Here is a 14555-nt window from a genome sequence, read left to right on the forward strand (position 1 = left end):
GGTGATATTCTGATATTCTGAGCAGGGTAAATGGGGCACATGTGTGACAACAAGCAGGGAGCCCCAGCTGGGGCACCAGGGAGGCTTTATGTATTCTAGACAGTGCCACTAGGAAGTGCAAAGGCCCTGTGGCAGGAATGACCTGGCATATGTGCAGAGCAGATAAAGAGCTGGTGTGGCTGGAACAGAATGAGCAAGTAGAGAGAGTAGAGAATGGAGTAGGTAAGACCAAGTTGGGGTAGGTCCTGCACGCTGTTGTGTATTAACAGGTCTCATTCTTGGTCCTGTGCTCACAGAAGTCAGAAACCAGGTCTGCCTCATTCATTTGCTGTCTGGTTCCTTGCTCAGAGAAGCTGAAAATGCCAACAGTGGACGCAGGCCATGAACAAGTGAACAGAACTAGAATATATGAATCAGTAAAAAAAGGCTCTGATGAAAAAAAAGCAGGGCAGGAGACAGAGAAGGTATGTGATATTTGGCGAGGTTTAAACAAGATTATTTGTCAGGAAGGTGCTTAATGTAGCACCCAATAATGCTTTATTTTTTTTTTTCCAATAATGCTTTAATATCCATGGATCCATAGCTCTTCATTCATTTATTTGTTTCATATTTATTTTCCATCCAATGCTAAAAAGGTTTAAGACTGCCCAGCGCCTGGCGTATAAGGAACATTCCATGATTGTTAATTTTCTTGTCCCCTCCCCTAAGCTGAGATCAGCCTCCCTCACCTCCTGCTGATATTGTGAGGGGCACCTGATTTAGCTCTTTGTCAGCTCAGCCCACAGTGAGATAGGGTGCTGAGACAGCGGGCCCCAGACAGGTAAGTTGTGACGTCAGAGCTTGGGACTGGAGCAGGTGGGGTCCCGTGTGCTGTGTTAAGGGCCCCTCAAGCAAGCCTGGACAGCTTGTTCTGCTTAAAGGACAGGGCTCCCTCCTTTCCCAAGAGCACAGTGTATTCCTGTTACTGTGCCCAATGCCCTGCTCCAGGATTTCCCCTTCCTGACTCCTGGGGGCATCCTGGACACTCTGGTCCCAGGACCTCCCTGGAGAGGAAGAAAGATGAGGCGTGAGTAGAGACCGTGGTGAGTATCAGACCATAGGGCCGTTCACGGTGTGTTTACCTTTTGTCTTCTGCTAAGCTCTTCATTTGCCATGTGAGTGGCTGGAGGGAGGGAAGGAGGCAGGAGGCAGGAATGAGAAGAGAGACCTGTCGGGAGCCCAAGGGCAAGAAGCTCCATCTGTGACATGCAGTGACCCTAATGGCCCTTCTCTCCCTGTTGCCACGTGACCATGGTGCAGGAGTGCCCAGAGGAGTCTGTAGGGGTAAGGACTGAGGACTCCACAGAAAAATCCAGAGGAGAAAGGATTGTTCCTGGTCTTCCCTCTATGAGAAGCTTCTCTGACCTTGGGAAGGCCTGCCAGTTTGGAAAGAAATGAAGGTCACAATTCTTTAATGGATGGCTGACCCTCCCTGGCAGTTTGTGACCACAGTGGTTCAGCTCCCCGCCCCTCACCCCCCACCATGAGATTGTATCCCAAGGAAATGAGGTCACTGCTGGTAGGATCAACATTGCTCCAACCCTGACCTGTGGTTATCACTGACATAAGACACTATTCTGGCCCAGCTCAGTGGGAAAGGAGGCCTGTTGGTTTGGGCAGTTGGACTCTAACCTGGGCTTTAGACAGGCCACTAATTACCTTTGGGAAAGTGGCCCCATAGGGTGCTCTGCAGCCTCAGGGTTCCAGGGGAGCAGGCCCCCCTCCTCAGAGAATGTGGCTGCAAAACTTTCCACCTTTTGACTGCCCAGGCTTGGCCACTCTTAAAGATTAACCCAGCGAGGATTTATAAAAAGAAAATGTAGTGACTGGAACTCTCCATTGATAATTTATAGTACAATACAATGTATTATACTTTCTATTTACAATTTATAATGGGGACACACGTACCAGCCAGCCTTCTAGGTTAGCACTTTACAGTGATCATCTTGTTTAATCAATACAGAACCCCTTATGGTAGGTTCTCCTGTTAGCCTTAGCCTTACTTTACATCTGGAGAAACTGAGACACCAGGAGGCTCAGGCCACAATGAGGTAAGTGGTGGAGCCAGAGTCAAACCCAGGTCCATCTGATGCCAGAGCCCAGCCTCGGCACCCCTGCCCTGTCATATCACCTTTTTCTTCTCAGAGCATGCCCAGGTGCATGGGAATAGATGCTTTTTGGTCAGAATGTTTGACTGGAAGACTCGATTACACCCTTATAGGGTGAGGTGGCCGAGCAGGCGGTCAGAACTCCAGGTAGCCATTGCCCACCTAGCAGGAGCCTGAACTGTGTCTTCACGTGCTCCAAAGCAGGCCCTGAAATGGGGAGGCCAGTAGCTTAACCAGGAGGAGGACCTGGCCATCTCCCTGAGAGCCCAAGTCACCCTCTCTGAGGCCCAGGTTGGGAGCTAGAGGCGGGTAGAGAGACCCAGGGTAGTTGTGTGAAGGAGTGCTGGCAAGCCTGAAGGCTTCTGAGCCCGGAGTGACTGGACCAGGTTCATGTTGCAGCAAGATCACTTCTTGTGAAGATGGATTGAGGGCCAGGTGACCCTGGAGACCAAGGCCCGGTGAGGAGACTGGGTGATGGTGGTAGAGAAGGGTGTGGGGCAGGACTCAGTGGCTGAGAAGGGACTTTTGGCCCTCCACCTGGGAGGGAATAGGTAAGAATACTTACTTATACCTGGAATGGTCAGAATTCAAAAGAAGGTCCTGGAGAGCTTGCTTACATAACGTGCATCCCTCCCCTTCCACCCCACGCCCTTCCGTAGGCCTCACTGCTGTGTAAGTTTCCATTAAATCAAATTATTAAGCACGGAGGTCAGCGACTTTGGGCAGGAATCTGAACTATTCAAGTGCTCTTCTAAAAGCAAATAAAATTGTTTTCCATAGATGTCATCGGACTCACGCCTCAGCCTAGAATTTCAGGGCCCTTGGTTACATTCCTCCTATGCTCCCCCCACCCATACCTCCCTAGTCCCTCTCTCTCTCTCTCCCTACATGGCCACTGCTTACTGACCCCCACGCAAGCCAGCCAACTTCCTGAAGCTGTGTCTTGTGCCCCAACTGGAATGTGCCCCCCTCTCCTCCACCGGCACACACTGGTTACTTCCCCCATTTATTCAAGGGGTTGTGATCTCGTGCTCTGTGCTCCTGGCTCAGGGAGCCCTCAACCCAGTGTCCAGGTAGGTTGGGGGGGTCAGAGGTGGCAGCCCTCCAGAGCTGATGGTACCAACTCAGCAGATGGAGGGCACAAAGGGAGTGGACCCTTTACGTCTCCATGCCCTGTGGGTACTTGGTTTACTTGGGCCGTGGGTGGGGATGGGGTGGGCATCTGAAGATTATCAGATGATGACACTTGCATCACAGGTCTACCTGGGGACACTTGTCTCTCAGTTTTCACTGATTCCTTGCCCCAGCCAGTTTAATGCAATGGAAAGAGCATGGCTCTGGGTTCCTAGGGCTCCAGGTTCAGATCCTACCTCTGCCTCTTCCGAGCCATGTGATCTTGACCAGTCTTTTATCTGTCTTCCTCAGGGCCTGGTTTCATCCTTGTGAGAAGAGAACAGTAACCCTACTAAACATTGCCTTGCAGTGGTTATTAAATGAGATACTACATGTGAAAGCCCCAAGCATAGTGCTTGGCACTGGCTGGGTGCTCAGAACTGGAATGTCTTCTTTGATCAGTTATAAGCAAAGCCACCTTTTATAAACGAGCCTTAGAATATACCAGGGACTGTGAAGCACCTTATATCCATGAACCCATTAATGCCTGTGATGAGGAAAGCAACTTTTGAGAAGAACAAACTTTGTTTTTCTGGGTTGCCGCCTAAGCATCTTATGGTATGATAACCCTACCGACGCTTAGAGTCTGGACATTTAGATAAGGACTTTTGAGTTTAGGATGCCACGAGTTCCCGCTTTTATTTTGCCCCAGGCACTTTTTAAAATAACTACTTAGAGTTAAGTTGGAGGAGAGTTAGTGACCTCTGCCCCAGTCATCTCCTAAGTAATAAGTGCTTGCTACTCTGCTCTCTATCTCCCGCTGGCTCCTGCCCTTCCCCTAGCTCTTGGCATATACACTCCCACTCTTAGGAGCTGTAAGTAATCAATCTTGGGACTCTTTCTCCCTTTCTGTGGGTGTATTGAAACTGTGCCTTCAACCAAAACGACCCTGTGGGTTGCACTTCCCCATAGTGGGAGCTTGGATGCTGAGGGAGCTACTTGGCAAAACTGTGTGGGTGGCTTGTGCCCCCTCGTTCAGCAGGTCATAATTGGCATCTCGATATAATACAACAGCTGTGGGCCCCTCAGCACAGTCCTTCCCACAATGCCGTGGGGTGGATACCTGTTATTACCAACTCAGTAAACACTGATATTTATGATGACCATGAAAGTAGGAGACCCTTTCTTATCGAGCGCTTACTGTTGACTAAGATTGTGCCATGTCCATGAGTGTCCCTGCTTTATATCTGGGAAAACTGAGGCTGGTAGAGGCAAAGCCCCTTGCATAAGGTTAATCACCTAGGAGGTGGCAGAGACAGGATTTGAACCCTGAGAGTCTGGACTTCTGCCACGATGCCTTTTGCTTTTTACCAAGAAGGTCCCCCCTGCGAGGCCCTCAGGTAAGTGAGTAACATACACACCCCCATCCTGGGGCAGTCTGCAGCTTTATTGCTCATAGCCCTGGGAAGTAGCCCAAATCCTGACTGCTTTTTTGTTTTTCCTCTCTTCTTTTTTCCTCTTCTCCTCCTCTCCTTCCTGGTTTTCTCTCCTTCTCTTTGAGAGGCTTATATAACTTTCAGACAACAAAGTGCACAAATCGTAAAGTTGAGACTTAAATGTTTTCCTATGCTTATACCCGTGTCACCATCACCCCATCAAGACAACACATTTCCACCACCTGAAGATTCCTTTGTGCCCCCTCCCAGTCAGTATCTCCCACTCCCACCCCCACTATTGTGACTTATATTACCATACATTAATTTTGCCTATCTTCAAACTTCATAGAAGGCTTTTCCAATTTTACAGTTAAGGAACCAAGGCACAGAGGGGTGACACAACTTGTCCCAGGTGCCCCAGCTTCTTAGCAGCAGAGCCAGGAGGTTAGCCCACATCCGTCTGCCACTGCCCTGTGGGGCTTCTCATCATCCTTGCTAGTGACAGGAGGAATCAGGCCCATGGGTCCCCAGACAGCAGTAAATCCACAAAAAACTTACTGCCCCTCCAGGTGGGCTGGTTTCTGGCTGTCCTTTCACCTTTTAAAATCAGTTCAGCCCTGAGCTTAGTGGAGTCTCTCTCTCCCTCTGTCCTTCCCTCCCATACCAATCAATCAGTCAATCAATCAATCAATAGATCTTTTTTAAAAAATTTCAATTCAGCCCCAGCCATTAATGTTAGCTAGCCTTAGTGGGCATCTGCAGGTGGCAGGCTATGGGCAGGCTTGCAGCGCTGGCTGGAGGGAGGAGGAAGCCAACAACCATGGAACATCTGCCTTGGATTCGGAAAGTAGCTGTCTTGGCCTCGCTGGGTCAGCAGCACAGGTGATTGAACTGCGTTCATCTTGCAGCCCAGGGCCCTTCAGGATGGCACCTGGGAGCAGCCAGTTCTAGCCTTACATAACCAAACTGGCCCAAGCAGTGGGCTTCCCATCTCTCCTGAGCACCTCAGCCCCTTTATTGTAGGTGGCACTAGGGAGCCTGGGCTCTGTGGGCTGGGAGAGGTCCCTGGGGCCTCGAGGTGAGTTCACCTGGGTGCCGCACTCAGATTTCACCTCTCTGCGCTGAGGTCACCTCCCTAGGATTGCCAGGGGATGACATCATCCCAAAATCCCTCAGTGAAGTGCCCCGCCTCCCAGGTGGGAAAGGTGAGCAATTTAAGGAAAGAGTGGCTCGTTTGGGAAAGGAATCGGGTTCCTCCTCGGTGGTGTTTTGCTAATCATCCAGCAATCTCATCACTAAACAGCCCTTTGGAGTTGCAAATCAAGGCTGGAGTAGAAATTGGGCTCTGAAGGCTGAGGAGGAGGATTTGGCTATGAAGATACACATCCCGGGCATACCTCCTGTGCTCCTGCTTGCTCCTCTCCAGCTGGCTCGTTTGTTCTCTTTGTTCCCTGATAGGGGCCAACACTATGAACCTGCCAAGCACCGGCCCCTAGACAAGCCAGGCCAGGCCGCCCTTCTCCATTTTCCTACTTGACCCCAGAAGTTGAGAGCAAGAGGGAGGGGAGATAGCTTGAGTCCTCGAAATCCTGGGGCTCAGGCAGAAAGCAGACCTGGGTTGGGATTTTAGCTCTGCAATTTCCTGCTGTGTGACCCTGGAGATGGGACTCACCCTCTCTGGGCCTCAGCTTCCTTGTTCTAAAATGGGGATCAGGACATTTCACAGGAAGAGATGTGATAACATAGGCTCATTTGGAACTTTCCTGGTTTAATGGACTGGAGGACCAACAATCTGTCACTCTTTTGTCTCCAGGAACATCCTTGTGACTTCCACAAGGAAACAAACCCCAGGCGACTTTTTCAGCCTGCTGTTAATTGAGCACCAGCTACATCACATTAGGTGCGAGGAGCATAAAGACAGGGTCTGAGTAAAAACAAAATGCCCTGGCCGTGGTCTAACTCATTCTTCCCCCAAGATGTGGCTATTTAGAAGATTTTCTGAGAGTCTAATTGCTTAGATCTGTAAGCCTTTATTCTACATCCTGTGGACAAGACCCTGGCTAATGTTTACAATAGCCACAGCCCAGCCACTTCAAGCTGCCCCCATAGCTGTTCATTAGGGGATGTCTCTAAGACACTTTGAGTTCAGCACAGCTACATGGAACTTCTCTTCCAGGGGCTCCCAGTCCAGCAAATGGTTCCAGATAGAACTCATCAGTCTGCCTGCATGCATCCCTCCAGCCAGCCCCACGGCCTGTCCAGCAGGGAATCCTGCCTGCTGTAGCACACCAAATCTTATGTCCCTCCCACCTGTTCCCCCTCCTCCATACCCAGTCCAGGCGCCATGTCTCATCTGCTCTCACCTGCACCACTGCATCAACCTCCCGTGTGGACTCCCCAGGGATGGTGGCTCCTCTGGTCAGTCTTCTTGCAGCAGCCCGAGGGAGCCTGTGGAAGTATAAGCCTGACCATGCTATTGCACTCAGGTTGTGAAGGCCTCATCAGGGCTTCCAAGCCCACCTGACACATTCCCTGTCCATAAACCAGCTACATCACAGGGCCCCCTTCCCTTTGCTCTGTGCTGCAACCATGGTGACCTTCGCTCAGTTCCCTAAATCCACCACTTCCAAGCCTCTGCACACTTTGTCTCAGGGATTCCCTCTCCCTCTTTCCTGGGACAGCCTCCTCATCCTTTAGGCCTCAACCCCCACCTCCTCAGAGAAGTCCTTCTGGCCCACTCCCCCCAAAGGTCAGTTGCCCTGTTTGTCCCTCCCATGGCACCCCACAGCTTTGCGACAGAGCAAGAATCATAGTTGTAGAAGGTATTTATATAGAAGGCGAGCAATGTCTGTAAGGTTGATGAAGGCAGAGACTACGTCTGACTGGTTACCTGCTGTCTCTAATGCCTGACAGGTAGCAGGCACTCAAAAAGTATTTGTTGCATAAATTCGTATTGCTGATGGATCCTAATGTGGTGCCCTTGTTCTGGATAGCAAGGTGGCATGGCCATCCATGGAGACCCCTGCCCCCAAACTATGCTTCTCTTCACAAAGACCTCCACGTCAGTGTCCCTGAAACCTGTGAGTGTGTTACCTTATGTGGCTGAAGGAATTTTATAAATGTGCTGGCGTCCAGCATCTTGAGCCAGGGAGGTGACCCTGGGTTGTCCAGTGGGCAAGATGAAATGACAGAATTGCTCGAAGCGGGAGTTAGGAGGTCAGAGAGGAGTGAAGATAACCTGTGGCTCTTGCTGGGTTTGAAGGTGGAGGACGGGCTGTGAGTCTGGGCAGCCTCTAGAAGCTGAGAAAGGCAAGACCAAGGATTCTGTTCTGCAGCCTCCAGAAGGAGCACAGCCCCACACCCTCATTTCAAAAACACTTCTGACCTCCAGAAGTGCAAGATAATAAACGTGTGTTATTTTAAGCCACCTGCTTTGTGATAATTTGGTGCGGTGGCCACGGAACACTAACATATTAGTCTAATCATGTCTCGGACCTGGTGTTCACCCCAGGGCTTTGTGAGAGCTGGACATTGAGGAGGACCACCCAGTGGAGTGGGAGGAGGTTCAAGAGAGTAGGAAGTAAGGTCCCATGTGCCTGGTGGTGCCAGGCCCTGATACCTACCTAGTAAGACTCACATTTCTCAGGTGTTCAGACCACCCCATTAACAGCGGGTGGTGGTATCCCATTTAACAGGTTCACAGAGGTGATGGTATTTCCTGAGTTCACGTAGAAAGTGGCAGAGCCGAGATTAGAACTTGAATGTGTCTGACTCTGAAAACCATGCCCCTACCACCATCCCATCCCCCTCCCTCTAAGTGGTAAGGCCAGCATTTGGAGAGGGCCCTCAAGATGGGAGCCTCCATCCCCTGTGCCTAGCAGCCACACGCTTCCCCGAGATGGGAGTCCTGCTTATCTGAGCAGTGGTCACCAAGGGAAATGGCCCCCAACTGGCCCCTGCAGCTGGGATAGGTGCCCCATCTCAACAGAGGCTTCTGTACTTGTCTCCCTTAGCGTGAATGAGCTCTACGTCGATGACCCGGACAAGGACAGTGGGGGTAAAATTGACGTCAGCCTGAACATCAGTTTACCCAATTTGCACTGCGAATGTGAGTATTCCCGACAGCCCTCTGCTGTAGCAGGACCCCCTCCCTGAGGCAGAACTGGGTGTGCAGCTCTGATGACCAGGATAAGCCAGCAAACAGGACACATACAGATAGCAGGTAGCATAAGATTCTCTTTAATCCTTTTGGGGGGAGAATGTCATCCCATGTGCACGCATTTGGAGGTTTTTTAGACTACAAAGCCCATGAAATTGCTAGCAGGGGTGACCTCTGGACAGTAGCCATGTTGGTGTGTCAGGGGCTGTCTCCTAGGTCAGGTTCCCAAGAAGCAGAGTCTGAGATTTTCTGCAAGTGGGTTATTGAGAGAGGGCTCCTGGGAGAAACCAGAAGGGTATAGGGGATGTAAGAGAACAAGCAGAGATATGTGTTCAGCAGAGGTCTAATCACAGCCTGATTTCATGGGGAGCTGTGGCATGTGACTGATGCCACAGTTGGTCCTACCCAGTAGAAAGGGGGCCTGGCTGTTATGATCCATATCCCTGGCTAGAGGCTTCAGGGTGATGTGTGGGGATGGGGCGGGGGTGGGGGGAGGTCACATCACCTCTCAAGGATCTCTAGGCAAGGAGACCTCCAACTAGCCATGAGTAGTCACCTGGAGGGGATGCAGCTCTGACCTGTTAGCAGCTATTGGGAAACTTGGTTTTTTACTTCATACCCTATTTTGTTTGTTTGTTTCATGTGTTTCAACCAAGAGAATGAATTACTAGTATAAAAAAAAACCCACTGGAAGTCTGGTTTGGAGTCACAATCTGGCTCTTTTGCTCACTAATACTGGGTGACCCTGGCTAACAACATGTGACCTCTCTGAGCCTGTTTCCTCATCTGTCAAAATGGGTTTAGTGCTATCTATCACCTGAGGTGTCTGGGAGGGTCTGATGAGCTGATTCCTACACTTCTTATCAAGTGGACAGACAGGGTGTCCCCTCCTGGACTAGGGTTCTGGTGTCCCTTTGCCGCAGCCGGGCATGCAACCCGATACCGCTCCTTCTCCTCCCACCCACTCCCTTCTTCCTGAAGGACAGAACTTTGGGTGTGTCTGCGGGCAGAGATAGGGAGCAATTCAGTTCTGTTATTGCTTTTGGTGAGAATTACATCACAATTTTGAATCCATAGTGGGCCCCAGGCCAGGGAACCTGTTGAAATAGGTCAGTTTTATTTTTATTTTTTCTCTTTCTCTTAGAAAAATAATTCATCTGGCAGCTTCTCATTCAGGAGTTGGTTGTGTCTCTGGAACAAGGAAATTCTTAGTCAGGCCAGAGCGCTGGGATGAGTGGGGCAGGGGAGGGAAGGGATGTGGTTCCAGGCTCTGTCCCAGCGATGGGCAGTGGCCCAGGAGGGACCAGGCCACCTCAAGCTTCAGGCTGCATCAGCCTTCCGGGCCCTGCTGCTATGTGAGCCCCTAACCTGAACCCAGGCGCCTCTCACTGGAGGCCCACACCCTGGCTTTTCTTTAAAAGAACTTTACATTTTTATTATAGAAAAAAAATGCATGCTCATCATTGTACCTTCAGAAAATCCATAATTCCACCTCCAACGACAGCATCAGTTGACATCTGACGCCATTCCATCCTGTTGGCCGTTCTTTCTGTGCGTTTCTAACCACAGCTGAGATCACGCTGTGTGTGCAATCTCATATCCTGCTTTAAAAAGTAATATTTTATTGTTAACTAATACAAGAATATATTTTTTTGCTTCAAAAAAATCATGTTCAAAATACAAAAATATATAAAGGAAAAAGAAGTAAAAGAAGTACGTGTTTCCTGGGGTGTCATCCTCCCCAGAGGAAGCCTCTGCTGAGAGTTGGGACTCCCTGCCCACCCCTCTGTGTGTGTGTGCGTGTGTGTGTATGTGTCCATCTGTCCATCTGTCTACAAACATATAGCATGTTTAGGTGGGAGTATTTTTTGGTGTTTTGCTTTTTTTTTTAACATAATTGGTCCCAACTACGTGGAACCTTTCTGGGATTTCTTGTTTTTTTCTGCTAATATCTTGGAGCTATTCTTATATTACTCATGATATTAGTAAGATGATAACCACAGTGGCCATTTATTCCACTCCTACTCCCAGCCAGGTTCTGGCCTGAATTCTTTGGCCGTGTTAGTGCATTAAGATGAGAGGTGCTCTAGCAGAGTGGCCAAAGGGTGTGGCCTCTGGATTGAAACTCTGTGGGTTCCAATCCAAGCTCCACTGTTTCTTAGCTGTGAGATCTCAGGCAAGTTACTTAACCTCTCTGTGCCTTAGTGTCCCCCACTAGGGTCTGATAATATCTTCCCCACAGGGATGCTCAGATGGTGTATTCTTACATAAAAAGCACTTAGAAGAGTATCTGGTAATTTTTTTAAGATCCTCACAAGCTTCGGATAGCTTCCTCCTCACAAGGAGGAAAGTGAGGCACAGGAAGGTTAGGTAAATTGCTCGAGGTCCCAGAGCTGGTAGAGGGCAGAGCCAAGCTCTGAGTCACTGGCCTGCTCTGAGCCACCTCTCCCCACACGTAGATTTAGCTCTGTCTTTGTACCTGCTGCACAGCATTCCAGAGAGGGCTGTTCCATTGACCAGTCCCCATTGACAGGCAGCTGGGTTGCCTCCAGTTGTCACCATTTCAAATAAAGTTGCTCAGAGCAGCCTTGCACACACGTCTGGACATGTGTGTGTCTGGAGAACGGGTTCCTAGAGGTGGGGCTGCTGAATCAAACAGGGACCTGTTTGCATTTCTTTTAAATCAAACATCACGGCATCAGCATTTCCCACATACTACAGATCCATGAGCGTCATTTTTAATGACTACATCACGTTTCCTTCTATGGATGGGCCCTCACTCACTTCCCTATCCCTACTGAGGAATACGATTGTTACCATTTTTCCCTTTTAGGGTTGGCGCACATATAATTGCTTCCAGCTGTTCTTTCTCTGTGTTGCAATCTCCTTTCCAGTGCTTCTTTCAGAGAAATTTCTGCGTTTTCATGGTTTATAAACCCATGCCACTTAGGCCATCTCAGGGAATGCAGCTGGCATGGGCCTGCCCATTTTACAGATTGGGAAGCTGAGTCACAAGTTGAGAGTCACATTGGAATCAAGGACCAGGACTCCCGTCCCATTCAGTATACTGGGCGGTATACTGGGTATACCAGTATACCAGTATACCAGTATTCTCAGTATACTGAGAAGCCAGAAAAGTGCCCAAGCTCCAGGAGGACAAGGCTTGAAGGTTTAGGCTTTGGGTAAAAGAAGATGTGAATGGATGAATGATGAGTGAAATGAATGAATGACTGTCTGGACCTGTTTGCCCAACGAATCCAGAGACTGAGACACATCATGTGCTGCCATTTGTTAGGCACTTGCCCTGTACTATGTACCAGACTCTGGTCTAAGAATTTTCTTTTTTTTTTTTTAAGATTTTATTTATTTATTTATTCATGAGAGATGCAGAGAGAGAGGCAGACACAGGCAGAGGGAGAAGCAGGCTCCATGCAGGGAGCCCGATGTAGGACTCCCGGTCTCCAGGATCATGCCCTGGGCTAAAGGCGGCACTAAACCGCTGAGCCACCCAGGCTGCCCTGTTCTAAGCATTTTCTACACATATTCATTATTTGATCCACATAGTTCTCCAAGGAAGGTCTAATTATTATCACTCTCATTTTCCAGAGAAAGAAACAGGCATCGAGGGGTTATGTGCCTTGGCCGGGGTTCCACAGCTGGTAAAAGGCAGGGCCAGGATTCAGACATTTTAACCCTGACCCTCTGCTTCTCCCTATAGCCTTGCATTTAGCAGAGTTACCCCTGCACCCCACAGTCTTCCATACCTCACCCCATTAGCTGCTACCTCCCCCAGCTCTTCCCCCTCTTCCTTTGCAGCCTCAGGCAGTGGCAGGGATGGGGCATTGTGGGCTTGCTCCCCTTTGGCCCAGCCATCACCTTCTCCCCCTCTGTTGGCTGCCTTCCTCTCTGTGGCTCTGGGCCCCAGACTGTGAGCGCCTACATGGCCTGAGGCCCACCTGTCCATGGAGTGGATGGGGCATGGTGGTCCAGGAAGGAGAGGGCCCCCCTCATTGTTTCAGGTGTTTGTAACTCTTTCCTCTCCTTGACCCCTGCAGTGGTCGGGCTCGACATACAGGATGAGATGGGCAGGCATGAGGTGGGGCACATCGACAATTCAATGAGGATCCCAGTGAACAATGGGGCCGGCTGCCGCTTTGAGGGGCATTTCAGCATCAACAAGGTATGGAGACCCTGCATGGGCCCCTGTTACCCAATCCTCATCCCGTTGGTCCCCTTCCTACCAGGAACTGGATGGTAGAGCTGTGTGCTCACTTGGCCTCCCCCCAGCGAGACCCTAACTCGTATCAGGGTGCCCTGACGTTTCCTACTGCGAATCCGGTGGGGGGTTCCAGGTTCCCCGAGGCATGGAGCCCCCACTGGCTGGTTTAGGAAGGGGCTACTCTTCTTCCCAACAGGGAAGGCCAAGGGTGGTGAGAAAACCATGGGATTTCCAGCCCTGAGTGTTCATCCTAGCTCCTACCCCTCTTGGCCAAGCAGCCCCCTCCAAGTCGCTGTACCCATCTTAGCCATTTTTAGGGGGAGGATGTGATAATGACACCACCCAGCTCACAAAGTTTATATGAGGACCAAACGAGCTATTACGAGCTCATTGTCCCATTGATTTGGGACACTTTTATGGGATGCCTCCTGCGTTCCAAGGCAGGGAGGTTCTTGGCTTGGGGCCGCCCAGAATAGGGGGAAAGGAATGGAAGAGGTGGAATAAGTGGGCAGATTTCCCTCATTGGTGGAGCTTCTGTGCTGTAGGGGGAGACTGACAATATACAAACTGAAAAGCATTTTGGTGGCTAGGAGACAAGGAGGGAGAGTGGGGCAGTTTGAAAGTACCTGGTAGGCCCCAAAGGACAACTGAGGCATTGCTATTGTTTTGTTGCTAGAACCAGGAACTTCAGCTCCCGAGATGTGAGCACGTGCATCTGAGAGTGCCAGGGATCCCTGGAGGGAACCAGCAGGTTGCTCCACACGTGCTGCTGCACCCTTTCCAGCTCCTCTTACATATTACGGATTACTGCGGGGAGCCTCTCAGTAACCCCATGAGGTGGCCCCATGTTGCAGATAAGGACACTAAGACCCAGAGAGGTGGAGTGTCTTGCCAAGATCACACTCTGTGTTCCATACATAACTCCCTTCCCAATCCCAGCCAGACTGAGCCATTGGCCACCCCTGGCTTCGGCTTGCCCGCTTATAGCCTCTGTCAGAACACCTTTCCTCTGATCCCTGACATCTGACTCAGACATTGCGAACTCACTGGCCACACCCAGCCCAAAGACAAGTTACATGCATCCTGTACAGCGTTCAAACACGTCAGAGCCAATATCTAAAGATTGGGAGTCCAGATTCTGGCTTTTCAAAGTCAAAGGCTCTAACCACACTGGGCCCACATCCCTTTGGCAACTGCCATCTGGATCCAAGGGGGGCAGCTGCCCCTTTAGATAGGGCATGTGCCCTCCACTCCCATGGTTCCTGTTGGGTGGCTGCACGGCTAGGCTGGGCCATTGGTGTGACTGGACGTGTCTCTCCCCACGTAGTCTCAGGGCCTCTCCTCCCCACATGGCCTCTGTGTGTGTTCTTCCTGGCAGTGGACTTCTTCCATGAGAGCCCCGGGGCTCCCTCAAGTGCTAAAGCAGAGAATGTCACATCTGCCACATTTTAGGGGTTAAAAATAAATCACAAGGTCAGTGC

General features: G+C 50.3%; 1 protein-coding gene across 8 annotated transcripts in view; it reads left to right on the forward strand.

The window, feature by feature from the left end:
• Window positions 1-14555, forward strand: part of ERGIC1 (endoplasmic reticulum-golgi intermediate compartment 1) — a 103678-nt gene that overhangs the window by 56321 nt on the left and 32802 nt on the right. For 7 of the 8 annotated variants that reach the window (XM_041747404.1, XM_041747397.1, XM_041747398.1 and 4 more), the window contains 2 exons: window positions 8710-8804; window positions 12911-13035. In XM_041747404.1, coding sequence (XP_041603338.1) covers window positions 8710-8804; window positions 12911-13035 — 220 coding nt within the window. Of the gene's footprint in view, window positions 1-296; window positions 465-8709; window positions 8805-12910; window positions 13036-14555 lie in introns of all 8 variants that reach the window. The other variant, XM_041747403.1, reaches the window with a different exon arrangement.

The sequence above is a fragment of the Vulpes lagopus genome, chromosome 3 (assembly GCF_018345385.1).
Source record: "Vulpes lagopus strain Blue_001 chromosome 3, ASM1834538v1, whole genome shotgun sequence".
In the NCBI taxonomy this organism is placed as follows: Eukaryota; Metazoa; Chordata; class Mammalia; order Carnivora; family Canidae; genus Vulpes; species Vulpes lagopus.